Source organism: Gossypium hirsutum, chromosome D08 (assembly GCF_007990345.1).
Source record: "Gossypium hirsutum isolate 1008001.06 chromosome D08, Gossypium_hirsutum_v2.1, whole genome shotgun sequence".
Lineage (NCBI taxonomy): Eukaryota > Viridiplantae > Streptophyta > Magnoliopsida > Malvales > Malvaceae > Gossypium > Gossypium hirsutum.
Window position 1 is genome coordinate 4477829 of NC_053444.1, and position 27910 is coordinate 4505738.

At 34.9% G+C, this 27910-nt stretch overlaps 2 protein-coding genes across 8 annotated transcripts; both read left to right on the plus strand.

Annotated features, from left to right (window-relative positions):
• The first annotated feature begins 605 nt into the window (after positions 1–605).
• LOC107916909 (transportin MOS14) lies at positions 606–13715 on the plus strand. 4 transcript variants are annotated; one of them, XM_016846283.2, is made up of 25 exons: positions 606–1020; positions 1251–1574; positions 1752–1850; positions 1975–2193; positions 2314–2433; positions 2608–2691; positions 2770–2829; positions 3009–3137; positions 3431–3492; positions 3908–3964; positions 4072–4192; positions 5216–5350; positions 5771–5851; positions 6446–6559; positions 6660–6739; positions 6945–7080; positions 7466–7615; positions 9060–9145; positions 9288–9475; positions 9600–9692; positions 10177–10364; positions 10535–10646; positions 11332–11489; positions 12379–12495; positions 13096–13715. In XM_016846283.2, exons 2-25 carry the CDS (start codon positions 1362–1364, stop codon positions 13318–13320), a joined length of 3027 nt encoding a protein of 1008 aa, XP_016701772.2. In that variant the 5' UTR covers positions 606–1020; positions 1251–1361; the 3' UTR covers positions 13321–13715. The 4 variants fall into 4 exon arrangements, with proteins under 4 accessions (XP_016701772.2, XP_016701781.2, XP_016701788.2 ...); XM_016846292.2 differs by having other exon boundaries at positions 638–1020; positions 1258–1574; XM_016846299.2 differs by lacking the exons at positions 606–1020; positions 1251–1574 and having other exon boundaries at positions 1752–1828.
• Positions 13716–15420: 1705 nt separating this feature from the next.
• Positions 15421–25890, plus strand: LOC107916936 (SUPPRESSOR OF ABI3-5). 4 transcript variants are annotated; one of them, XM_016846315.2, is made up of 15 exons: positions 15423–15924; positions 16080–16120; positions 16385–17129; positions 17210–17281; positions 17371–17463; positions 17544–17623; positions 18331–18484; positions 18912–18984; positions 19061–19155; positions 19236–19304; positions 20811–20990; positions 22720–22912; positions 23551–24492; positions 24753–24904; positions 25343–25890. In XM_016846315.2, exons 1-15 carry the CDS (start codon positions 15871–15873, stop codon positions 25520–25522), a joined length of 3123 nt encoding a protein of 1040 aa, XP_016701804.2. In that variant the 5' UTR covers positions 15423–15870; the 3' UTR covers positions 25523–25890. The 4 variants fall into 4 exon arrangements, with proteins under 4 accessions (XP_040955522.1, XP_040955523.1, XP_016701804.2 ...); XM_041099587.1 differs by having other exon boundaries at positions 19064–19155; XM_041099588.1 differs by lacking the exon at positions 25343–25890 and having other exon boundaries at positions 15421–15924; positions 23551–24510; positions 24720–24910.
• The last annotated feature ends 2020 nt before the right edge of the window (positions 25891–27910 follow it).

The following is a 27910-nucleotide window of genomic DNA, read 5'->3' on the forward strand; positions in this document are numbered from 1 at the left end:
TCACTTGTAAAATTAAATTTACATGCATAAAGAAGACTAAAAACCGTACTACAAGAGCAGACAAAAACTTCTAAAATTGAAGACTTATTAAACAATGGAAAAAACATATAAAACTTAAGAGAACATGAGTTTAAATTGATTCCTGAAATCACTACTGATGGCCAATGGAGTTTTAGTGAACGACAAACATTGTTATCTGTCAATCACAACTTGTGAAGATAACAAAGATATCTACAAAATAGATATGCAAACTCAAAAAGAGAGAAGACACGTGGAGTGAATGAGAAGAAAAAAAAAGAAAGAAAGAGTTAGAGGGAGAGAGAAAAAAGTGGAGATAGCCAACCCGAAGGCTGGCACCGCCGCTGGGCAAAACAAAAGATAAGATGCAAATGGTTTAGAGAATTTTTTTTTTAAGGTTCTGAACCATGAACCAACTAATTTATACATGAGCACAGACCAGAAAAAATAAATTTATTTTTTTATTTTTAATAATTTATTGGGAAAAATATTGCCTTGCCTTTTTTTTTTTACTTAACTCATATTTGGGATTAAATTATAAACTATATATATTTTTACATAAAACAAAGTGTAATTTGGTAAAAGATAAAAGAAATATTTGCGACGAATAGTCCGTAGTAATGATTTATCGTCCGTCGCAATAATTTGGGGAACCCTAAAAACACAGCATTTTTCTCTTTTCATTTTATATTTTTATTCCCTCATTTTCTCTCTCCGTCGTCGCTTACCCCTCGACCTCGGTGTTGCAATCCTAAAATTATACTCTCTCGCCGTCATCAGGCAGCACCTCTATCCTTTCTTCCGCCGTTTCTGCTATTCCTACTTTCCACCTTTGTGGTCTTCCTTCTTTCTTCCGTCATTTCCTTTTCCTTTATTTGTACCCTAAATGAAAACTTGAAAAGCTGCTCATAAGGGATGACCCACTGCTGTCAGCCCTAGAATCAGCCGTCTCACTTCATTTGCTTCACCCTTCTTTCTCCATTCAAATCCCGAAATTCAAAGGTTAGTTTTTTTTTTTGGTTTAGAAAATTTAAAATTGCGAATATCATTTTGCTTTGATTTGCAGGAAATTGTATTGAATTCATATCTTACTAGGGTAGCTTTTGACTTCACTAGGAAATTGTATTGAATTCATATCTTACTAGGGTAGCTTTTGACTTCACTGTGTTCTAGTTTTTATGTTTTATATAATTTTCATTTATTGGCATGATTAATTTTGGCTCTTCTTCAAGGAATTAGTGAGAAGGGAAATGAAGTAATGAATCAAAGGAATTTCTGGCATCGTCGTGTGGTCTCCCACCGTTGGCTTTTGATGCTTGGTTAAGCATTTTAGAATCAGAAAAATGGAGCTGCAGATGAAGGTGGCGCAGGCAGTCCATGTGCTGAATCACGACACTGAATCTTCTAACCGCGTTGCAGCCAATCAGTGGTTGGTTCAATTCCAGCAGACTGAGGCAGCCTGGGAGGTCGCCACCTCCATTCTTACCTCCGATCATCAACCTTTTCCCTCTGATTTTGAAGTGGAATTTTTTGCGGCTCAGATTCTCAAACGGAAGGTATCCTCACTTTTTGGAGAATTTTTATATCTTTGAAGGAGTTCGTTAATAGCACCAGGCTTGTTTTCTCTCTATACATACTTATTTTTTCTCAAAGTGTTCAAGTTGTTTTTACTAGTATTGAGATTTTGGGATTAGATAAAAATACTCTTTTATTTCCCAAATATTTTGTTGCAGATCCAGAATGAAGGGTATTATTTGCAGTTAGGAGTTAAAGATGCTTTGCTTAATGCCCTTCTTGTGGCTGCTAAAAGGTTAAGTTCGGGACCTCCACAGGTGCTGCTTTTTTATTTTTTGTCTGAAGACTTTCTCTGTTTAAACCATATTATTTTATTTTATTTTTCTGTAGAAAGAAAAAGATCCTGTCCTTGCTAAGCTTATTTTCTTCTCTTGATAACAGCTTTTAACCCAAATCTGCCTTGCACTATCTGCTCTTATACTTCGTTCTGTTGAGCATGGGAAACCTATTGAGCAGCTGTTTTATAGTCTACAAAATCTGCGGACCCAGAATGATGGGATTGTTGCTGTACTTGAGATGCTCACTGTTCTACCGGAAGAAATTGTTGACACCCAAAATACTGAAATAAGTGCATCCCACAGAAACCAGTATGGCCAAGAGGTCTACTATTTTCCATTTTGTGCTTGCCACCCTCTCTAGTTTTGTGTTTAATTTTACTCTCCTTGGCTGCTGGGTTTTTATTGAACACTTATCATCATTGCTATTTTCTATGTAAAGCAGCTTCTTTCTCATACTCCCATGGTTGTAGAATTCCTACTCCAACAATCTGAAAATAAGTTTCAAGGTGGCCTGCAACCAAATGAAAGGAACAGAAAAGTTCTCCGATGCTTACTCAGTTGGGTAAGATGGTTAATCAAAATTATGGCAGTCCTAACACAATAGCATTTTTTATTGCTACATCTGCCTGAGTTCACATGTTTTTATTTACAACACATACTCACAAAACAAGAAAGAAGAACCTGTTACACAACTGATTATATGGCTCTTATTATCCAATTACTCTTATTTATTTAGGTTCGAGCTGGGTGCTTCTCTGAGACTCCTGAAGGTTCATTTCCAACACATCCACTGCTTAATTTTGTATTCAATTCACTGCAGGTAAACTTTCACTATCAATATAATGACTTTTGAGCTCAAGTAGTTATAATATACTTATATTTGCTCTGGTGGTTGTAGGTATCCTCTTCATTTGACTTGGCCATCGAAGTTCTTGTTGAACTAGTGAGTCGTCATGAGGTATTGTTCTGCCAAATTTTTTGAAGTCTAAGGATGCAGTTTGATGTGACTAACTATTTATTTAACTCATTTTTTCCTGTGCAATAGTCTGCTTTCGGGCCTTTGTTCTTTGCTTTACTTGTTTGTAAATTTGTTTGTTACATGTGTTTATCTAGTTTCTGTTATGCTTGCTTTCATAGGGGCTTCCTCAAGTTTTGCTATGTAGAGTACCTTTTCTTAAAGAAATGCTTCTTTTACCTGCGCTTACTGGGGGAGATGTGAAGGTGATTGCTGGCCTTGCATGTTTGATGTCTGAAATTGGGCAGGCTGTAAGTATTTTGTTTGGTCTCATGGGCGTTAATAATAATATTTTTATTAGGCCACTCTTTAGATTTATTATCAGACACATATTTAATTTTGTCATATACATACATATCTGTTGCGTATTGCTTCACTCAGGTGAGTGCCATTTGTTTTGCACCGCGTGCCTTGGGCAATATATGGGTTTTGGTGCCTTGCTTGCACCTTGCTTTCTTGTAAACACTGGTTTCACATATACACGGACAATTTTATGTAGGGCATCTCATTGCTTATTAACCTTTCCCATTTTTTCTATCTATAGGCACCATCGTTGATTGTAGAGGCAAGTGCTGAGGCACGTGCACTGACAGATGCTCTGTTGAGGTGATGTTTTGATCTATACACTTTCAATTCACCATCACAACTGCATTCTGATATTGCTGTGAAGGCTGTTGAACATGTTTTTCCCATATTCATCCTTTGCCTTGCTCTGTCAAAATCCAATTGTGGTAAAATGAACAGATAACCATTTGCTTTGAGAGGTTTATGGTAACTAAATTGAGAATCTGTGTGTCAAAGATCTATTAAACATGTAATAGATCCAGCATAAGTATGATATGAATCATAATATGCAAAAGGGATGACAATTTGAGAAGGGCCCATGATGGGATGCATTCTCCTCAATAATTTGCTGTATTTTTGTATTAGTTTTGTTATCATGGGCTTTTTGTTCATAAACCTTTTCCTTGCATTCTTTTAACCACAAATTTAGTATATAACCTGTAATTTCTGCTTTCAGCTGTGTGGCTTTTCCCTGTGAAGACTGGGATATTGCAGACTCAACTTTGCAATTTTGGTAATTCCCAAAACATTTGTGGAAAGAAATCTTGTTTTGCAGTATAATTTTTTCCTATTTTATTGAATTTAGTTATTTGGAGGATCTCAATCTTCTTTCATTTCCAGGTCTAGTCTTGCAAGCTATATACTTGGCCCTGATGTTGATGGTACCAATAAAAAAAATGTCGAAGGCATGTTTTTTTCTGTATTCTCAGCTTTACTTGATGCTCTTTTGCTACGTGCTCAGGTTATTTCCTAATCCTTTACTTGCCCTCTGCTATCTTTTCTATTCTCTCTATGAAAAAGGAAAATTTTCATAGGTGTAACCAAGATTTGTAATTATCATGTTTGCTCTGGCACTCAATTTAGTCATTTGCGGAAATTAGATTTTTTGTCCTGCGAACGAAAAAAAAAAGAAAAAGAAAACCGAAAAAGCTAAAAGTAATAGCTGCAAGTAAGTGGTGATATTGCAACCAATGGGAGCCAACTTATGGATGTCTCAACTAGTTTGGCTAAATTCTATTTTCAGTTTTTCCGGTTAATTGTACTAGCATCTTGATCAAAACAGCAGATTTTTTGGTTGAAGCAAAAGGACAGAGGAAACTGAATTATTTGAACATAAATGATAGGTCGTGTCATTTTGGGGTCTAAGCTTAAATCTGAGCTGCATAGTGCATTCTTTTATTTATTGTCTTGAGTTGCTGCATTCTGTTGTAATGCTGAACCATCCTTTAATTTGCAGTGGAGGTCCAATTGTACACCTTTTGCGCTTGTGTTTGGATGAATGCGTTTGGAAACCTCAATAGAACTCTGCAACTCTTGTAGCCTAGTGATGTAATTGGTCTTTATTTGAATGCTTCTTGGACATGAAAGCCTTTTTAGAACTATACTATCTGAACACATTTTCAGTGGATATCAGATCTGTTCTTCATTTTCATGCTTTTTATTATTAATACATGCTGATAGGTGAGAAAAGGGGTCTAAATGATTAATCGCTAGTCCTACTGCTCACCCTTAGGGGATTAATTGGGCTGATGGCCCCAAATTTGCTCATCTATGATATACTTTTAGTAACTTAGCAATTGGCATGAATGCTTACTTTAATGGTTGTCTCAAAGGCTGAATCATTGCTGCAACTTAATGTAACTATCTGTTCAATATCACTTAGCATTTTTGTGTCATGTGTGACGTGTGCGTGTGCTGGTGGATGTTTGGTTATACCATTAATATTTTAAAATAAGGACTAATATGTTGAAATTGTCTTTTGTAGCTGGATGAATCTACATTTAGCGATGAGAGTAGAACTTTCGACTTGCCTGATGGTCTTGTCCAATTTAGGATGAATCTCATTGAACTTTTGGTGGATATATGTCAGCTACTACAACCTGCTACATTTGTACAGAAGGTGCTGATACTGTATAATAATCCAAGTTTATATGGTTTTCCTGGTTTAATATTTGTTCTGGTTGATGATATCTCTTGCGTAAAGATGAAGATCATATTTGTTGGTTTAATTCTTTTTGATGCCTCTTCAAGTGTTTGTTTTCCATATTGGCCAAGTTTAGTATACCATCATGATCACTGAAGTTTAGGAACCAACATGGCTTCACCTTCATTTCACTATTACATATTTGGAGAACCCTAACTCAGTTAATTTTGCTTGCTTACCTATTTGCGAGGAATGTTAATCGGCATATATAATACACCAATAATTCTAGCATGTTTTTATTTGTATTTTTTATGGATTTTTCCCCATAGTTGCTTCCATTGTAAAATATGGTGTTCTTTCAATCTTGTATAATTTTATTCCTGTTTCAATTTGCAGCTTTTCTTCAGTGGTTGGTTTTCCACAAACGTGGCAATACCTTGGCAAGAGGTTGAAATCAAATTGTTTGCCCTCAATGTGGTAAGGACAATGTACACCTTTGTACTGGTTTTTGTTTCTTCTGAATTCTTGGTGAATTTATTCATTTTCCATATTCCTAAGCTTACTAAAAGTCTTGCACAGTATGAGTTATTTGCTGACTGATCCTGACAATTGGTGTTCGATGGGATGCCACTTTGTGTACCTTTTAATTTTTATGATGAACTCCTACCAACTCCAATTTACTGTTTTTACCTCTTGAGCTAATGGTCAATGAGGTTGTATGCATTAAATCTATACATGTGCAAATGTAACATACGTATGTCCATATTTTGCATTTAATTGGCAAGTCCTTTTGTCTTATACCTCTCTTGAAGGTTTTTGTGTTCCATCTATTTTATGTTTAAGTCACACTTGTCACAGTTCACTGTTTTGATGTTCGAAAAGCTCTAGCTTTTCCAAGCAGCTGTTAATGTGGCATCAACCTAATGGTATATCCTTGTGCAACTCCTCAATAGGTTTTGTAATATGTTTCATAAGAGATATGACTGGAGGAATCCTTCTTGACTCTTGACAAGTGTATAATTTCTCATATTTTCTTGTAACATTAATAATGCGGGAATCCTGCAATTACAGGTTTCTGATGTAGTTCTGCAAGGAGGCCAAACTTTTGATTTCTCAGTGGTTATGCAGTTGGTTACAGTGCTGTCTTCCTGGCCTTCTGATGACCTCAAGGGATTCATGTGCATTGTATGTCAGTTTGTTATTGGTTAATTTGCAATGAATATTATTTCTTAATGTATGTTTGTTAAAAAATGATTTTGCTCAGGAGGAATTTTCTCTTAACTAGGTTTACAGATCAGTGGCAGATGTTATTGGTTCCTATTCCAAGTTGATATCTACCCTGGAAACTAATGCTAGACCTTTACTGTAAGGATGCCCATTTCCTATTGTTTAGCAATGATGTGCTCCCTTTCTACTAGATTTATGTTTTTGATTCTTTACAGAAATAATTGTCTGTTATGATAGGGAAGTGTTTTATGGAAGGAGAGAAAAAAAGATTTGTTGTGCAACATCTATCATTAATTTTTCTGTGAAGCACCGTTTCATTGTTTCACTAATTTGCTACTTCCAGATTATTTCTTGCTGCAGGGATTTCAGAACCTCTCTCCTCAAATGCTTGTGCCTCTGCCCTCCGTAAACTTTGTGAAGATGCTTCTTCTGTGATGTATGAGCCATCAAATTTGGATATCTTTATGTGGATAGGAGAGGTAACTATTCTTCGTGTTCTTTTTATACGTTTAAAGTGGAAATACTTAATACTTCATCTAATTGTGGTTAAGCTTTCTGGATTTATTTGAGATACATGTATACTCTCCAAGCCTTGTCATTTTTCATGCTTACTGTTTGCATAAGCATAACTTCAGAATAACTCATTAGATATAACTGATCATCAAACAGGTTATCGACATTTGGTTGCCAACATGTTCCTGATTATCATTTTTTTTTGGTTTTATTTAATTTGTTTTCTTGTTATCGTGTTCTTTTTCCTCTCTACCTCTTCTACTGCTGTAGTATATCTCATTGAAATAGGTAGTTGCTAATTATATTGTTCATTATCCTGTTTTCTGATTTCTTTATCATTTCTTCCTACAGGCTTTGGAGAAGAAGTGTCTTCCTTTGGAAGATGAAGAAGAAGTTGTTACTGCAATCAGCCAAGTCCTTGGTTATGTTTCCAACAAAGAGCTGCAGAACAACTTGTTGTCTAAATTGCTATCATCTAGCTATGATGCTATTGGGAAACTTGTCAGTTTCTTTTTACAGTACTTGGTCTATTATTATGGTTCTGTTCTTATTTTCCCTTTTGGTGTTGTTGCTAGTAGCTGTATTAACTGGGTTGTACAAAATTCTTCCATGATTCACCAAAGCAAGTTGTTAGCTTTAAAAAGTCTAAATCAAGAAATTGGTTGTAAAGGAGCTAACAAAAAAAGTTGTGATTTCTTTTAATGGATGTTGCTCTTTCTGCCTGCTATTGTGACAATTACCATGAGGTATTGCAATTTGAGATAGTAACTTTGCATGATGATGCTGGAGTGAAGAGCGATTGGAACTGTTTTGCTGTAGAGTAAAACTGGTCTGATATGATAACTACAACTGTTGAGATATGTATAACATAGCAGATACTTCTACTCAGGTATAGCTTAGACATAAACCAGTAGTTAGATGGGTACTAAGGCAAAATATAAGGTTTTTAGATTCTTTCAGATTTGTACTTTGTAATGAAATTGGATCAACTATGTAGGATATCTTTATTTTGCTTTCAGTCTAATCTTACGACTTCGTACCAGATAATGTTCTGCTATGTATTACTTTCTTGACATCAAGTCACATGGTATCTTCAATTTTCTATTGTGTTAAAATGTTTCATCAGCATGCCATTTGTTATGCTAGTCTTTTTTCACCAGACTACTTTTGTTTTAAGCATTTTAACTGTGCAACTCTTATTTGTTGAAATATATGGGAATTAGAAAACATAATGAGAGTATTATGAATAAAAATGAGACAAACTTGCAGTCATTGGATATATAAGAATGTATACCTTTATATTCTCCTTAGCACACTTGCTGCTATTTTGTATGTGAGATTTTAGTGTTCTTTGAGGAGTAAAACTTTTGTCTACAATATGAGCATTCCTTTTGACATGCTTCAGTGTAATATAGTAATGGTTCAGTGTGAAGATTGCTTACTGTCTGAAAAAACTGGGCGAGCTTAGAGAATCAACAGTAATTGTCCTTTGAATAAAAAGACTAGGTGGTTTCTTCATGTAGGTTTTTGAATGTTTTCTACTCCAGCCATTACTCCATAATCTTAAATTCTGTCTGTCCTCTTAGATTGGTATAGGGTGTGGTGTTGTTCTATGGTGGTTGATAATAAGTTCACAAGGACAGTTTAGTCATATTATAAGCTGAATGATACTGAGAGGGGTGCTGTGGTGTTAGATACACATCTGATTAGAAAGAGAGATTTGTAGTAGACATTGGAGGGAGCAGTTGTCTGATGAGAATGAATAAATATTTCTAGATTTTATTTGCTTAGTTCTTGATGTCACTGTCAATTCACCACTCAGCTCTTTTTGAGTTTTATCGTGGAAGCATCTTCTTTGTATTCCTTTTGATGTTAACTTTGGCAGACTTTGTTATTTTACATTCTTAAGTTTTGGATTTAAACTAACTGCCTATTTTTCTTTCAGATTGAGGATGATAATAACCATTCTTTAAGACAGAATCCAGCTGCTTATACACAAATTTTGGGCCTTGCAACGAGAGGGCTGCACAGGTATTCTATTCAGAGTAATGAATTGGATATCACTCTTTACTTGATGCAGTTTTTGCAGTTGTACTCTATCCTTGGTGGAGCTTCAGATGGGATATGTGGCTATTTGAGTTGAGGTGTAATCTTTGGTTGTCTGGTTTTTCAGGATGGGAGTTGTCTTCAGTCATCTAGAATTGCCTCTGCTGTCCGAGGCTTCTGCTGATAATCCCATCATTGCTGTAATTAGGGTTTTTTGGCCTATGCTGGAGAAGCTTTTTAGATCAGAACATATGGAGAACAGTAGTTTATCTACTGCAGCTTGTCGTGCTCTTTCGCTGGCAATTCAATCGTCAGGTGCTGGACAATGTTTCACCTTTTTTCTTTCCTTTTCTAGGATCAACTATTGGGGTTTTACTTGGGGGCATGGAGTCTTTTGATTGCATGATGCTACAATGCTGGATGTTGCTTAATTATGCAGGGGAGCACTTTGAAATGCTTCTGCCCAAGATATTAGATTGCTTGTCTACAAACTTTTTGTCATTTCAAGGTCACGAATGCTACATCAGAACTGGTAAGTACACAGGCTCTAGTTCTGAAGCAATTGGTGCAATTAGGTATCATGGTATTTTTTTCCAGTAATCCTGTAATAAATACAAAGTCTACTTTGTATTTGACGTAATAGTGCTCAATAGCCCTTCTGAATTATCATTATTATCTTTCCTCATGATTGAAGAATTATCTAAAGTACAGTTGGGGTTGCTTAAGATGGTTTGTATAGTGCATTTTTCTTATATAGCCAATTTTTATCCTCTAGTTCTGAACCAAAATATGGAGTAATAATCTTCTTGTTTATCACTGATGTTTTTGGCCGGTGTTTTCTGATGTGGTAGTATAATGTGGATGCTATTTTTTTCTTTTCCCAAGAAGTAAATATGGCACATGGCATGCTGTAGTCACATCTCAAATGCTCACATGCATATACTTATTTAATTTATATTGTAGTAGATAGCAGCATTCAACGAGCTTTCTTTTACAAGATATTTACTCCTTCTCAGCTTCTCTTGTTATCGAAGAGTTTGGTCTCAAAGAGGGGTATGGTCCTTTGTTCATTAGCACATTTGAACGATTTACTCGAGCATCTTCAGTAAGGGCCCTAAATTCTTCGTATGTATGTGACCAAGAGCCTGACCTAGTAGAGGCGTACACAAATTTTGCATCGACATTTGTTCGTAGTTCTCGTAAGGTGTAGTATACATCTTATTTCACTGTTTATCCTTTTCTTTGTATTGTTTTTTTTTGTCTTTCAGTGGAAATATAATCCTGGAAGTGTACTTTATACACATTTTATTAAGACTAGCCTTCTAGAAGGAAATAATTCGAATGTTCTTTTTTGCTGTTCAATAAAAATCTCAGGAAGTGTTGGCTGCATCTGGTGCTCTTCTAGAAATTTCTTTTCAAAAGGCAGCTATATGCTGCACTGCTATGCATCGCGGGGCAGCACTTGCAGCTATGTCATACTTATCTTGTAAGCACTTTATGTTAACTGCTACTTGCTTCCCTGTACTTGTGAGATCGAAGATAAGAGACACTAGTTGTTATACTCTAATGGGATCTGTCATCCTAACAATCACAATTAGAATGGCGTTATTTAAGGAAGCAATCAATTGATGTCTACAGTTTCAATTTTGTCTTTGGAAATTACCCTATGTATCAATTTAAACCAACCAACTCCTTGTCCTTTTCTCTAATATGGATACACATATATATTCCTTGACTTGTAGTATTTGAGCTTCACTTGGCGTGGATGTTAGTAGGAAGTAATGTTCACTCTGGTATCATGTATGATCACTCTGTTTTATCCCTGCAATAGCATTTGGCAACACACAACATTGCTTCAGCAGTTCCAGTTTATTTATGATATATCTATTTCTGTTATTAGATTTCTTTAAGGTTCTTTGGCATTGGCAAATACAGAATATCAGATGAAGCCACGACATAGGCACACATATATATGGAGTCTGTTCATAACATATTACACGATTGGATTACTGAATTGTGACCCGTGTTAGTGATTATAATTGCTTGTATTTGTTCTTTAGGTGTGCTTCAATGATCTTGATGAATTTTGTTTTATCCTTTTTGGGGGTTTACATTCTGTTCTAGTTATCGTCTGGTAAAGGATATTTTAGTGACTTGTCTGAGCCTTCTAGGTTTCTTGGAAGTTGGTCTGGCGTCTTTGTTGGAATCAATGACCTTTTCTCCTGAAGGATCATTTGGGGCCACATCAATTCAGGTTATTTCCCATAGTGGGGAGGGACTTGTATCAAATATAGTATATGCTTTACTTGGTGTCTCAGCAATGTCACGGGTAAATTCAGTATTCTTGAATCTTAAATAGATTATTGACTGCATTTCATTTGAAAATTCATTCCTTGTTTTGGTATAAATTCTTGATGTCATATGATGTATTTGTTATTACATTTAAAATTTAATTACAGGGCATTAACTGATATTTCATTGTGAACTTGGAAATTTTAAATGTTTAGGTCTTACTTAACATCTGTTGAAGTATTGAGATGATAATGAGAGAATATTTGGTGCAGAATTGAAGTTTAAATCTTGCATTTTTTTACAAATACTATAATTGTTGAGGTTGGGTTCAAGAATACATCAACTTGGTAGGTGATGATTTGACAATTAGTTTTACTTACTGACAGAAGTTATGGAATAAGGTATGATAAAGGAAAATGAGGAGTTTATAGAGGGCCTCAAGATAGCGGGCTACAATTTCCATGTCACTCTGATTATGTAATAAAATTTCTACTCTAGGTGATCATGTACTGAAGTAGCTGCATAAATTGGAGCAAATGGAAAATCAGTAAAAAAGAAAAAACTGTTTTATGGTTGATTAGTTGTGCATCTATGAACATTTTGTTGTGCCAGTGGCATTGACATTAGAAAATATTCTATTAACTAGAAGATATGGAAACAATATTTTGTAGTATAATGGTAATGGTCTCATAAATAAGCCTGCTAAAATGCATATTTTATGAAAATTAATGCTGCTAGCTTCAGATCTTGGTTTGTTATAACTTTATGTATATGTTTAATCCAGTGTAAAGGCAATGAAGCCACTCACCTTCCATGATATATCAAAGCATGTCATGCATAAATGAATGCACATGCACATGCACATGTATATATGTACTCAACAGAGCTCAGAAATCATTCTTCTTCTTTTCCTTTTAACTTAATAGGTCCACAAGTGTGCGACAATATTGCAGCAATTGGCTGCATTTTGCTGTTTGAGTGAGAGAACAACCTGGAAGACCGTTCTTTCTTGGGAATTCTTGCATTCATGGTTACAAGCAGCGGTCTGTTCTCGCTTTCCTTCTCCTTTAAGATGCATATGAATATCTTTGCTAACTGTGTGCGTTCAAATCTTAGTGCTTTACCAATGTGAATAAAGCAAATATATGCAGCTGATTTGATTTTCCTTTTGACTTATATCCTGTTATGTCAATTTCTATTTTGGCTTCTCCTATATGCATGTCATGGAGATGCCAAAATGAATGTAGGGTTGACAAGACCACTCATTGGATATGCTGTGTTTAAGTAGGACATTATTTTTGTGAGTTCAACGCACGACGGCCATGTCACCATTGAACAATCTTACCATTGTGCCAATGCTGAATTGACTTTGCTAGGCTTTTCTTCTTAAATAGATATGCCAAATGTCAGCTTTCGTGGCTAGTAGTCTAAGACAATGGCAGTCACTCAAAAATAGGCCTAGCTATCTGAGGCAGTTGTATATGTTGAGGGAATAGTAAATACCAGTAGATCAGGCATCCTACTGTTCCGTGTATGCTATATATAAATGGTATTATCTTTCTGTGGGGGAGAGAGGCCATCTAATTTGAGCTGCTGTGTTGGTTCAATCTGTCGTATTTGTTAAATTTCTTCTGTTTCACCAGGTGCAGGCTCTTCCTGCCGATTATCTGAAGCAGGGAGAAGCTGAAACGCTAGTGCCGGTTTGGTTGAAGGCCCTTGCCGGTGCTGCCTCAGATTATCTCGAGAGCAAGAGCTCCAATGGAAGGACAAGCGATTACGGTTACATGCAAGGGAAAGGAGGGAGAATGCTGAAACGAGTGATCCGAGAGTTTGCAGATAGTCACCGCAATATCCCGAATTTCACTTGACTGCAACCCATAGATAAAAAGCATGTGTTGCCTGCAGCTTTCGACATTATTTGCTCGAAGCATTTGTTACTGCCATAAAAAGGGAATGTAATTATCTGGTTATTGAAGCTCAGTCAATTCTGGGACTGGGAGTTACCATTGAAAAGTAAAGGCTACTTCTTGTACAGCTTATTGGCCCCTGCCCCCAATTTTGTTAGACCAATTATAAAGTGAGATTAGGACATTGGGCGAGAGCATTTGAAAATGGGAATTATTACTGCCCTACTTTTCTCTCTTTTATTTGCGCCAGAGAAATACATTGTACTTAAAAAGGGATGTAACGTAACCATTGATTTCAATTTTCTTGACTCGAAAACATTGTCAGATTAATAATACAAATTATAATTATTCATTTACACTACCATTAGTTTATATATTTTTTAATATTTTCAATTAAAATTTTCTTACTGCCAAATTCGGACCAATCATCCTCTGTAGAATATACTGCAAGTGAATGTCCTGTGCATCAGTGATAATGGTGTTCCTTGCAGCAAGGTTATCCACTGCCTACTTCAAGGCTTCCTGCAAAGCCGTTATCTCTGCTATTGTAGGCGAACAGAAGCCCGTAGAAAACATAGATGTCGCACGAACGCTCTCCATTGTATTGTCGTGTTATAATAACTGAACCTCATTTGCATTCTCTTTATCCTGCACGATACTCCTCAACCACTGCCACACCATGACTGCCATCAGTTACAAGCTGAACAAGAGGCCGAAACCCAGGACAAAACCATTGAGCAAGGTACATCCGATCCATTCCGCCAGCAAATCATACAAAACTCTTCCATGGCCTCTTGCGGAGATTGTCGAACAAGACCTTGAAACAATCAGTACAGGTACCCATCCGACCCCAAAGATTCTAACAGTACAACGCTTTTTAAGACAGAAAATCAAGACATGTGAGATGTCCTTATCACCGATTACAACTCTTGCAACTCAAATTCATATTGTCACATTTCCCTCGTAACTGTATTTTGAAAGGAAAAATATTTTCTAATGAGTATCACATGCATTCCTTTACCTTACGATTTCACTTTGTATCATTCTTTTTTATTTTATTTTATCAAAATGCCAAGTCAATCTATCCCTTACCCCATACAAACTATCGAAATTTGAGCAATAGTCGAACTCCAAATGTCTCTATTCGAAAACAAAACTTGCAACTTCTCATACTTGCCTATTCGTCTCCATATTAAAACACGAACTCTAAAAATTCAACCAATTTGGTTCCCACTATCATCAACATAAAAGCCATGGTCCCTCGGCAACCAAGGATCTTCACGGACCATAATGTTATCCCCTGAACCAACATGCTACCATAAACCCAACCTTAGCAACTTTTAGCATTAAGTAGAGCTCGGGTTAGAGCTCTAAGAAAATATTTATCTCTCAGAACTTTCAACAACAAAGTACTTGGGTTAGATAATAATCGTCTCCCTTGTTTTGCTAATATTGCCCGGTTAAAACCTAATTTATATAAGAATTTAGTTACTTATTTAGTGATTCTAATGAATGATTCTTATTAAAACTATTGATACAATACTTATGTCAATTTCAGTAAGAAATTTAGAAATTTATATAATTTTTCGTGGTTGATTGGTCATTTTAAGTTTTTTTCTAACTTTTCAGAGTGGAATGGTTAAAAAGAATACCAATAGTTGGAGGACTTTCGAAAGTAACATGACTTTAAAAAGGTTAAAATCTGTTATTTGTCTTCGTACTTTGATAAAATTTGAAATTTAATCCCTGTACTTAAAAATTAAAATATAAGGTATCTTTGTTTTTTATTTAAAAATCTCAACCAATCAATTAACATTGTTAGTCTTTTTAAGATGTTGATTACACTGCCTTCATATAACATTATACATGATTGATAAAAAATAAACATGTTAAGAGGACCAATTTTGACAGATAATGATTAGATTATAATTTTTAAATTAAAAAAAAATAGATGTAAAAGTATAGGAACTAAATCTCAATTTCTAGATAAGTACAGGGACTAACAGCACATTTTAACCCCTTAAAGAAAAGTTTAAATACTCAGTTGTCTGGCTAGGCAAAAAACCCACCTTAAAACTGAATTCTGCGGAAAGGGTTACATATTGCCAAATCGTGAGAAGGGCGATCAAGCGAAGGTGTTTGATTGGTTTTCTCATTGAATTCGGTTTGATTCAATCATACCGCAGGTTAGGCAGGTAAACGAGTCGGATGCAGATTGTGGAGTTTGACCTATGTTCATAAGGGGAAACGTCGATTATATTAGGTTAGCTTAAATTAAATTTCCCTGATTTAGTTCAATCAATCAACCAATCCAATATGGAAGATGGAAAGAGGGTTTCGAAGGCCAAGTCCAAAGTCGTGGCAATTGTGTTTCATGCTTCTTCGTAATGGCATAACCGTCTCTGTTTCTTTTTGTTGTTGTTGTGGATTACATTACAGGGAATTGAAAAAAAAAGGGTTTTTAGACAATTTCTTCTACGCCCCCAACCGAAACACTTTTGTAGGGAGAAAATGGATCATGCTCCTGCTCGCTACCCTCTTCAGCGAGGATCGGATAATAACAGCGTAATTGCGGTTTCCTCCTTTATAAAATGGGATCATTATCTCATCCCTTATACCAATATGAAACAAAGCCCTGCGGCGTTCTGGATATGGACTCTCCATTTGCCTAATTCATATTTCTTCCTCGCACTGACATAGCTTCTCTCTTGAATCCACAGGCTCTTGAGGGATTTTCTGCTGTTCCTGTACCCAATTACCGGTGAGTGCTTCCCACTGCTTATTATGGTCTCCATTCATTTACTCCCAATGGCTGTAACGCTTGATGGTTAGAAATTCTGTACCAGTCTTTTTTGTCCTTCGCAAAATTATGTGATGGCAAGGCGTAATTTTGTGTTTTTCTTTTGCTTTCTTGTTGCCATGCCAATTTTGATTTCATTCACTGTTGAAATACTTGTTTACACAAACATTTGGATTCCTTGTATCCCATTTTTATCTTCACTCCCACTCTTTAATACTGTGGCAGGGTCCGTGGTTCTTATGATGAGAGGAGATTTCTAGATGAAAGATACTCCAGTGCTAGTTTTTATCCAAGAAGTGCCTACCACCATTATTTTCCAGAGAAGGATAATCATTCCCCTCCTGCTGCTGCTGGTGTCTGGTCTCAATCAAGGGGGAGAAGTTATGAGGAAGAATATCCCCGTGATGAGGATTCTAGGCATCATCAGAAGCTTTATGTGTATTCATATAGGGACATGGATACATATTGTGATCATGAGATCGCTTTTCAAGATTTTGATAAGTTTCGGGATGGCTATCGTTGTGTTGACAACATCTGTGATCATGAATTTGGCAGGCCCTCTAGGTATGGGGGGCAAGATTGGGAAGACTACTCATATGATTATTATGATTATAGGCCTCACATTTCCCATCAGAGCAGGGACAACAGCCGTGAGAGGAATTATGAATATAGTCGAAATAGTTATGATTCTTATCATAAAAGAGGCAGTTGCAGAGATGGTAGTTGGAGGAAGCGTGAATCACGTGATCGAGATTCTTTCAGTAGAGAAAGAGATCAGAGTCCACATAAAAGGCATGAGAGGTCTTGGTCACGTTCCCGTGGATGTGATGATCGTCCAAGATCAAGGTCACCTCGAGTTTGGAGCCATGGGCGAAGCCATAGAGAGGACAGATATGATGATTATCAAAATGAGAAAACTCAGAAGCAAAGGGACCGAGAAGAGAAATATCAGCTGGAGCAATATTCTGTGGTGTGCTTCATTTTTCCATGTTCTTACCGTTGCATTTGTTTTAAACTTTGAATTTGGGTGAAGATTATGTTTTCTTGCAGGCACCATCTGCAACTATTGTTGTAAAGGGTCTATCGCACAAAACGACAGAGGAAGATCTTTGCCAGATTCTTGTAATATTTTTTTGTTGTATTTTTGGGGGTTGTATATTATTATTCTGTCACTTGTTATACATAAATAACAGTTTTTATATGACCATAAGGCTGAATGGGGCCCACTTCGTCATGTTCGTGTGATCAAGGAGCGAACCTCTGGCATTTCTCGTGGATTTGCTTTTATTGATTTTCCTTCAGTGGTACCTATCACATCTTACTAGTCAATGCTTTGTGTTTGATGTTATTGAATGTTATATGAGGGAAACTGCTTCTGAAACAGGGGGCAGCACGCTCAATGATGGACAAGATTGGTGATGATGGTCTTGTTGTGGATGGTAGGAAGCTTTTCTTTGATTACAGGTAAATTCTCCCTACAATCATGATTGCAGTTTTTACATGGCACAGTTCTTATGTTGCTCTGTGATGCTAGGTTTTACAGAATACTTTTATCAATTGGTTCGATTCCTTTGCAGGTTTGATAGTAGAAAATGAGTTTATAAGGTTTTAACAAAATAAAATCTGATTAATTTCAACTTGAGAGTATAATTGGCTGGAAATTAAAGAGAATAATGCCATATCTACGCAAAGAAGAAAACAGGGAACACAAGAACCTTGTATATTTGCCAAAGAGTGCTTATTTAATTGCCGAAATGATTCTGTTTAGCTGTAAATCTTAAAATGACAACTGAAGTACAGAACTGCTTTAAACATAAAATCATACTCTCCCTTTGTGTTCTTAAGTTATGAGGTGCCATGCAATGGAAATCTTACAATTACCTCTTCATCAACCTTAAATGTCTGAGGTATATTATATGCACATTGTTCAAACCTGGATCATTGGGTTACTCCATGCTTGTTGATTGATTTTAATATTATCTAAAGCTTCTGTACATTGAGGAATGAATATGGTTGAAATCAGTACCACATTTTAAAGTTGATGAAAAAACTCACTTATTTCCCCTTTCTTTTAAATGATAAAAAGAAAAAAGAATGTTCTCATTTAATGTTTTTCCTACAATGTGTTTGCGTACAAAACTATTTCCATGTTGAAATCTATTCTGTTACAGTAGTAAGCCAACTGGGGGCACTGGTGGACCTTCTGCTCATAATAATGCTGTGAAATTGGGTCACTCAAATCATAAGAGCACCACATTACCGTCTGATTGGATGTGCACAATTTGTGGATGTGTCAATTTTGCACGTCGAACTGCATGTTTTCAGGTCAGCTTTTATTTCCCATTCTATCTCTTTTTTTTTTGGGGCTAAAATCTTAACTTATTGAAGCCTTCTTTCAGTGATATATCTTTAGATCACCTTCCTGTTATCACTAGCCAGAATTAGGTAACTACAGTTGGCTAGCTTCATGTGCCATTTTATTAAGGCACACCATAAAGTGATGCTAGGAGCTAGGCTAGAGATGACATGGATTGAGATGTCAAAAATTGCAATGCATTTACATTTGCTGTTGAAAATTTGATATATTGTGTACCCAAGTGTGACAACTGAATCCTATTATGTTGATTTATTTCTTTTATTGATGGTGCATTAAGTTTAGTGCTAGCCTGCAGTTTTCCTAATGACTGTTTAAGATTTTTCCAGCTGAGTTAGTGCAAAATTGATGTGTCCTTTCTCTCAACTTTCTATGCAGTGTAATGAGCCACGTACTAATGATGCTCCAGCAGCTGACATATCTTTATCAGGAAAGAGAGGATCTGAGTCAGGTTGGTTCAGATCTTATTTTGAGCAGGCTTTTATCATCTTTGTGTAATTGCCACATCATATTAATTTGATCTGTAGTAGGTCCTACCCATGTATTGGTTGTTCGTGGATTGGATGAAAATGCTGATGAGGAAATGCTTCGTTATGAGTTTTCTAAATATGCCCCAATTAAGGTCTGTGTGTTTATCATGATACTCTTTTGAAGGAAAACCCTTTTCTAGCACCTGCAAAATCTTATGGATTTAATCTGCAGGATCTTCGCCTTGTTAGAGACAAGTTCACTCATGTTTCAAGGGGATTTGCTTTTGTACATTACCATTCGGTATGACTTGCTTCTTTATGGCAATTTGACTGTGCTTTATATTTAAAACTAAAGGTCAGTTCTTCATTGCTTAAAAAAAGCACTTTTGACTCCAAAAACACTTTTGACTCCAAAAGCACTTTTGAAAGAAAAGCTGTGAAGAACAAGCTGCTTTTGGCTGAAATTTTTAGCTTTTTAAAAGTGCTTTTCAAAAGCACTTCTGAAAAGGAGCTGAAAAGGAGAAGCTAAAAATTTTAGCTTTTTCTCTCCCAAAAGCACTTTTGGTGCTTAATTACTTTTTCACCCCTCCAATAACATAGTATTTTTCTTTTTTTTCTTGGTGCTTAATTACAATTGTGTTAAAATCATTAATTAAAAATAAAAAAGAATTTTAAAATACTAATTACAAATATTTAATGGTTATATTTAAATATTTAAAATATAGTTTATATATTCTAATTAAATTTTATAAATAATTAATATTTATTGCTTAAAAATATTTACAATTTATATTTCATATATTAAAATATTAACAATAAGTTATAATAATTTTTTTATATTATTACTAAAATATAATAATATTAACTAATTTAAATATTATTTAAATACATATTTGTTACTTGATAATAACATGTCTAATATGGACATTTTATTTCTCAAAAGCACTTTTTGACAGCAATGCTAAACACTCAAATTTTAAACCAAACTTTTCAAAAGCACTCCTCAAAAGCACTTTTTAAAAACACTTTTCAAAAGCAATAAAGAACTGGCCCTAAGTACAATACTTGCAAATAAGAATGGGTTATAAATGGTTTTCTTTATTATTAATATGATTACGTGCCATTAATCTGATAATAGTCGTGTCTTGCTAATAAGTCACATTGGCAGCTGTCTAGAAGCAATCCTGAGAATGTGTATTCCCAAATTTTTTAGCGTGTTTCACTTCTCTTGAGCAAATAAAGAAAAAAATTGATGCTAAAAATTTGAAATTTATCATCTCTGTTGTGCATTTTGGTTCAAACATTAGTATATTTATTGGCAAAGCCTTTTTCTTTACAACCAATGACATTTTGGAGTTTTGTACATTTATTTTTAGTTCATTATAAATATTATACATAATAGCAGAGGCTATTCAAAAGTAAAAGGATAGTGCTGTTTTCCAAATGTTATTTTACTAATCCTGCAATGTAATATATGAAGAATACCACAAATTCTGTTCTCTTGTTCAAATGAAGAGCATCATGTCTGTAGGTGATGAAGAGAAAATATCTGCATCCATAAATTTCATCAACTGATTTATTCTCCATTAATACACTTTCAACACGGTAGGATAACTTAATGCATATTACTATCCTATGTCCTGGGGTCGCTCTCAATATACGATGCTCTAGAATTCCGTGCTCCCTTATAGGCTGAAAGCTGTTGTACTTATACTTTTCTGCTTTTGTTATTTTGTCTAAGAATTTTTGGTTGGCAAAATTATTTATGAAATGAGCTATATACCTGTGAATGTTTGATGTCATGTAGGTTGGTGATGCCACAAAAGCCCTTGAAGCCACAAATGGGACAACCCTTGAGAAGAATGGGCAAATCTTAAGAGTAGCATATGCAAGGAGCATTATTGGGCCAAGATCAGGGACATTGGGATCTTTACAGTCAAGTAGCCTTGCAGCTGCTGCGATTGAGGCAGCAGCTTTTTCTCAACAGGTATGTGAATGTATCTTTAGTTTTAATGATGATGTCTGCAAAGATGTTTGTACTTTTGAATGGATGATAGTTTCTACTATAAATATACTTTTTCCTGCTTGTACTGGCAAGCATAGGCTGGACAATCTTGTCAGCTGAGGTAAGATTAAAACCCGGTCAAAAGTGTTTAAAACCAGATTGTGGATAAATCTGGGTTTAGTTTGCCTGATTAACTGGAAAAAAGAAGTACAAGGCCCAAGAATAAAATCATTATCACCAGCTCTGGCCTGCACACTACTTCCATATCACCTCTACCACCTGCTAAAGTCTCTTAAGACTCAAAAATGACAACACACTTAAGACTCAGAAACGGGAATTACCACTGTCAATGTAATTGTAGATATTGCTCTTCGATGTGATGTGAAGGGGAGATAACATGTAGGAAGAAAACAAAATATTAGGAGGCAATGGTCATGATGTTTGCATTACAATTAAGTAGTTTGGTGCTTCGAACTGACTGAAAGAAGATTTTGAATCAGTTACTACTTACACGAAAGTTGATAAGAACCCAAAAGAAAAACATGGGAAGACTGAAAGAAGCTCTAAATGTGTACGTGGAACTGAAGGAGAGAAAGAAGACTCCATATCTGGTAAACTCCAATGACAGAAGTGATAAGTATAAAGTAATAATGAGAAAAACGAAGCCATAGTTAGTTGTAAAAATTGTAGACAATCATGTCACTATAAGGTGTCCCTGCAAAGTCAATTGTTATCCAATGTCTTCTGAACTCGGACCCTTTTTTGAAGAAAGAACTAATATTGTGAGGTTTACTCTTGGATTTTGGCTTCCTTGGTCAACTCCTTGCTCTGGCATATTTCTAGGATGTGTTGTGGTTTAGAAGCTTAAAAGAATCAATCATAATGGAGTTCCATGGACTAAGAACCCTTACTCTATTGAGAATATAAATACCTATGTAGAATCATCTCTATTACTAATACGATGAACTGATCAGAGTGTTTCAGCTCTTTTCATTATTTTGTTGTCAGTGTCCATGGTCTAGTGGTACAGTAAGGTAATAAAAGAGATTTAGGAATCATGAGCATTTAGGAGTGAAAATGCCTATTTTTTATTGTTTTAAATGCAAAGAAGGAAAATGTTGTAAGGTCTCTGAGACATGACTGTTTAATGCGTTATGTATATAGACTACAACTTCTTTGCTTTCGGTATAGTCAATTTATTCTGATGCAATTTATGGCATTTACAATTTCATGACTGCAAAATTCGGCATGTAAATTCACGGGTTTCTAGCTGAATACTTTTGGGATATAATCTGATAGCCATGGGTTTTGTTCTATTGCTGCCATGATTATTCTGTTTCATGGTTATTAGTGTTTGATGTTCATATGGTCATTATCAGAGATGGTGCTTTTATTTATTTATTTATTGTTATCTAGTACCCTATAAATCTGGCTAGAGTATACCCTACAATAAACCCTTAAAACCCGAAGGCAAACTACCTTGGATTTTACTAATTAGTTCAGTCATCTGCTGCATACATGCATATATATATAATGGCCCTGCTGATGATTCCATGCTGCTCCTCTGGTATATTGCTTTTCTTAAGCTTTTGCATTTTTCTGTAATTTTATGGGATGCAACATGCAAGGTGTTGCTTATTTTGTTCATCCTAGTTGCCATCTTAGTTCTAAATGTTTCTTGGACTTACGGTATTGCTATATTTCCTTTCAGTATGATGCTGTTGGATGGACACGAAAGGAATATAACCCAGATGACAAACAGTCTACTACCTGGCAGGAGCAGGCTGGTGGTTCATTTGCAGTTCAACAGGATTATTCAGCTTTGCATTCTGGATTTGTGTGGGATGAAGCCTCTGGTTATTACTTTGATGCTGCTTCTGGGTTTTACTATGACGGGAATACAGGTTTGCATGCATTTTCTTGAAGTTTTCTATGCCATTGCTTTTTTCCTTTTGCACATTAGAAGTCAAAATATTAGGATACTGATTTTTCTTTTTTAAATTTATTCTCAGAGAACTTAAAAATTTTCTAACAGTAGAATGAAATTTGTTATTTTATTAGATATTGATTTATTGGGGGTGCGTCCCTTGCTTTCAAATGCTTTTTTGGTTCAAAATCATTTTATATTGCATGGTGTCCGAAGTTCAAGCTGTTATTGGTGGGGTTGGGTTATTGCTTCAGTCGTTACCAAGAATATAGTGATGTGAAAGCTGAATAAAACTTGGGGATTGTTTCCCTTTCTAATATAGCTTTTATTTTCGTCAATTCTAATGACAAAAGCTCAGAGCTCTTTGTTTTTATACAGATTTATTCTAGGTTTAAATTGTTCTTTTTATAGATTTTATATAAAAATATAAAAAAACAAAAATACCCTCATAATAATATTTGTTACCTTTTAAATGGAAGGGTTTTTTAGTTATTTCTTATTGAGTTGGTGTTTGGTTAACTCATGTATTTCAAAATTTCAAAAATTCCTTATTCAAACGCACCTAAAGAGTTGCAATTTTAGGCCCAATTTGTTTTCGGTTGCTTCAACATGCAGGCCTTTATTATGATGGTAACAGTGGGTCTTGGTTTTCGTACGACCACCAATCCCAGCAGTACATCCCTTGCAGTGATCAGAATGACAACATAATACCTGGTAAAGAATCTGAGCTTTCTAGAGAAGCTGATGGTTCCAATAATTCAAAAGTAATAACATCTGCACCAGCTGCTACGGTCACATCAGTTGAGAAGGCAGCCTCACTACCAGATGCAGTTGAAGCTGCAGCAGCGGCAGCACTGGCTGCAGAGAAGAAAGAGAAGGAGAAATCAAGAGAGATAAAACTTGCTTCAAAGAGTAGTATACTGGCTAATAAGAAGAAGATGAATAATGTGTTAACAATGTGGAAACAGAGGAGTCATGAAGGGAAGGCATCCCGATCAGGTCTTAATGACAATCACCTGTCCGCTTCATCAGAAGATAGGCCTCTTTCAGCCGAACAACATGCAAAAAGCAAGGATAAATTTGATATGATGGACCTGAAGGAGGGTGATACAAGAAGTTCAGGAGTCAATACAACTGCCCAAGCTACATCGACATGGGGTTTGAGGTCTCCAGCCAAGCCAAGGCCTATAAATAACAGGTCAGGGGGGACTTTAATGGGAGTAATAAGAGGTTCTGCAAGGGGCCTGGTGAAATCTGATATTCCATTTCCCAGATCATCTGCTGGAGTTTCAACCTCTTCTGCTGGTGGAGTTGCTGAGGGTTCATTGTCATCAACTTCGGATCCTGCATCTATGACTCCCTTTAGGACTGATGCATCTGCATCGGGTTCTATTGCACCTTCAACTATAACTGGGAGTGGTAAAAGAAGGTTTTCTGAAGCACCAGTGCCTCCCACTACCAACAAGGTGCAGTCTCAAACCACTTATAGGGACCGTGCAGCTGAGAGGAGGAACTTGTATGGTTCATCATCTTCCACCGCTGATGATATACCTGACGGTGAGTTCTGGAATTCAAGTAAGCTTGTTTAAGATTATTGAATCTTCTTTGTTCATGTTATGCCAATCATTGTTTCATACCATCGAAATTATCTCCAAAATCCCTTGGATTTATTTCCAATGTTGGTGGTTTAAAGGCCTTGGTTGTGTAACTTGATTGGTTCATTTATTTATCTTTAAAATTTTCTGTTAACTTGTGAGAAATTTGTGCGTTTGTGTATTCTGAAGATTGAGATTTAGCATTCAAAAAATTCTCCTCAGATCCAATGCCTTTCCCACCTGGAGTTGGTGGTGGACGGTGGGCTGTATCAGATGATGTGCAAAGTTTCGAGGTTATCACAGCAAAGAAAGCAATTGATAAGAACAATGTGGGCAACCGAATGCTCCGCAGTATGGGTTGGCATGAAGGATTGGTATTGTTTCTCTCTTGCACCTTTTAGCTGTTGATTACATATTTAAGTGCTATTGAGCTCCTACATGTCTCCCCTTGAAATTTCTGTCCCCATTATGTCTGACTTGATTCCTAACTTCTCCTAATTGCTCATTTCGAACACATATTATCTGGATATGAATGGCTTTTTGAGCTTACAAATATGTAGAAAATTTTGGGAAATAACTGAACATCCTTGTCTGATGCATCCCCCTATCCAGCAGCTGCTCCCTAGTTTTGGACCTTTGCATTCTATTATTAGGTAATAGTTGATATGCATACAGAGAAAATAACACTAGGCTCATCTTCTTTAGCTGACATTTTGTTAACAACTGTAACTTTGAAGCCGAAAGTTGTATCCAATTTTAGATTTGGGGGGATTGGGTTTTGATGTTTGTGTGCATTTGATGTGATAAAATAGGGAATGGGGAAGGATGGAAGTGGAATAACAGAAGCAGTTGAAGCACAGGGAATGGATACAAGAGCGGGACTTGGAATTCAGGTGAAGAAGTTGGACCCTAGCCTTGAGGTGCAAGCTGGCGATAGTTACAAAACTGTGATTCATAAGAAAGCACTTGCTAGGTTCCACCAAATGTCATAGGTTGGATCACACAGATGTGGACAGTCTTTGTTTATAAACATATTTTGAAATCCTTAGGTTTGAGATTATATTTCATTTGTCTGGTATGAATGGAGTTGGTCTCTCTAGGCCCTTAGATCATCTTGGTAAGGTATATGTACAAAGACACACATGATTCCCCATGTTTGGATTTGGATAAGGGGAGCGAAAGTAAGGAAAGTTCGGGTAAACTGTAGAATATCTACCCAAATTTGGGAAAAGTTTAGGAAAGTGAAAACGCTTTTTAAAGATGTGATTTTCTTTTCTTATATGAAAAGATTGTAAAAATTCTTTTATTTTGTTGTTTTTACATAAATTTTAACCCGTATATATATATTTTTAATTTTTTATCTTTATGTTTATCCGGAACATATAGGGTTAAAACTTAAAAGAGCGATTCAGTTTATTATGCCAATTTTTATTATTGTTGGTAAGATGCATGATTTCCTTTTGGTTTCATGTTTTGTTGAGTACTCAAATAGCTATAATGAAAAAGAAAATACTACTTCAGTCGCTGAGGGGTTGGTGTTCCTTTTAATCATGGTTTTATTAGGTTTTGTTTGGAAGATACGATCGTGTAATTACAAAGAATTGTAATTTCCTAGATATATTTTATTGACATAGTGTAATTGCATTATTATTCATATGTCATGTTTGGTATTACGAATTATAATTATACAGTTACATAATTTATTTTTAAAAATATTAATTATTATAAAAAAGTATTAGTATGATAAAATAATTTCTAAATAAGCAACATATATATTATGTTAGTCTAAAAAAATTGTTGATAATACGATTACTAATAAGAATAACACGAAAAATATTTGTTGAGATATTCCCTTTTTAATATTTAACATATGTTCTCTATCAACTATTGGTTCTTGATCGAGTCTATCATCATCTGAATTTAAATTTGCATAATTAAGATTGCCAAAATCTCTAATTTCACCTATGATTGAAGTTATGAAATATGCAACATGCTAGTACGACCGAACCTTGTTTTTTTATGCTATACTAGGGTGATGTTAAAATGAGAAATTTTTTTTAGAACAACAAATGTCAAAAGAGTCCACGAGTTGTCAATAGTGTTTGAGTTTGTTACTGTCCACTCAAATAGTATCATACCCTCATGAGTATGGTGTACAAAAAACATTTTGTATTTGTATAATTAGTATTGACCTTATAATAGCCAGATTCACAATCCACACAGTCTATAACTTCAATTGTAAAAACTTTTATAAACTTAATTTGGAGAAAGACTCATACTAAGTTTTATAATTTTTTATAATACATAAATTAAGTAAAAATAATATAATTTATAATATATAACATTTATAAAAAAAAGTTTTATAAATTGTCTAATAACTTTCATAATACTTTTTATAAATAATATAATTTTTTGTCAGAAAGTTATTTTTTTTCATTTATAAACAAGTTATGATAAAAAAAATCATAGCAAGTTTTTATGATTAAATATATTATTTTTATAATATATAACATGAATACATAAATAAGTTATGTCCATATTTCTTGATCATAAATTTTATAAATAAATATATTATAACACCTTCATAACACATAATTTAATTTTTTTAATAGACTTTTTTACCATAACTTTAGAAAAATTTTAGGATTTAAATAATATAATTTTTTGTTATAACTTAATAAAATACATATCATTTTTATAATAGATTTTTTTAAGATTTATAATATAAGAAACTTTTTGTAATATTCATGCGAAACACTCATACGTGTTCATGCTTATGATATAATTTTTTAAAATTGGAATTACATGCGTAATTACTCTAATTCTTACTCTCCCTCTAAGAATTGAAGAGTGTAATTAGGGTGTTCCAATTACACCCAATTCGATGGGTCCACTAATTACAATGATTAGCCAAACATGTCATCCATGTGTAATTAAAGTTAAAAATAATCTTTTAAGACAAAATTCACCTTTTATTTAGTTTTTTTGTCTTCACAAAATCATAAAAATTGTTTAGTCTTGAACCTTTTTTTTAAGTACTATCATATATATGCTTATTTAACAGTATATGATTTTTTATTGAAAATAAATATGTAAATAATATTTAAAAATAAATCTATTAAATTACTTGGTTGTTAATAAAAGAAACTATGTTTTGTTAATAAAAAAATCATGAAAAATGTTAAAATTAATTAAATGTATACTTTATTTGATATGAACGTTTTCAAAATTTATCATCACATCTCTAGTAAGGTGCTCGATAAATAAAACATATGTGTTATATAATAATAATTACAACTTATCAGAGATTTGACCCAACATCCAAATTACTCGACCTATATCATAAAATTCTAGGGCATGGAAAAGGGACTCCTCCTTTT

What these genes read in the sequence shown, in the direction of transcription:
- LOC107916909 (XM_016846283.2), top strand. Translation starts at nt 1,362, where the DNA reads ATGGAGCTGCAGATGAAGGTGGCGCAGGCAGTCCATGTGCTGAATCAC. An exon ending in ACTAATGCTAGACCTTTACT is followed by an intron (nt 6,740 to 6,944) that starts GTAAGGATGCCC and finishes TGCTACTTCCAG; the next exon opens with ATTATTTCTTGCTGCAGGGA. An exon ending in GCAACGAGAGGGCTGCACAG is followed by an intron (nt 9,146 to 9,287) that starts GTATTCTATTCA and finishes CTGGTTTTTCAG; the next exon opens with GATGGGAGTTGTCTTCAGTC.
- LOC107916936 (XM_016846315.2), top strand. Translation starts at nt 15,871, where the DNA reads ATGGATCATGCTCCTGCTCGCTACCCTCTTCAGCGAGGATCGGATAAT. An exon ending in CGCTGATGATATACCTGACG is followed by an intron (nt 24,493 to 24,752) that starts GTGAGTTCTGGA and finishes AATTCTCCTCAG; the next exon opens with ATCCAATGCCTTTCCCACCT. An exon ending in TGGGTTGGCATGAAGGATTG is followed by an intron (nt 24,905 to 25,342) that starts GTATTGTTTCTC and finishes GTGATAAAATAG; the next exon opens with GGAATGGGGAAGGATGGAAG.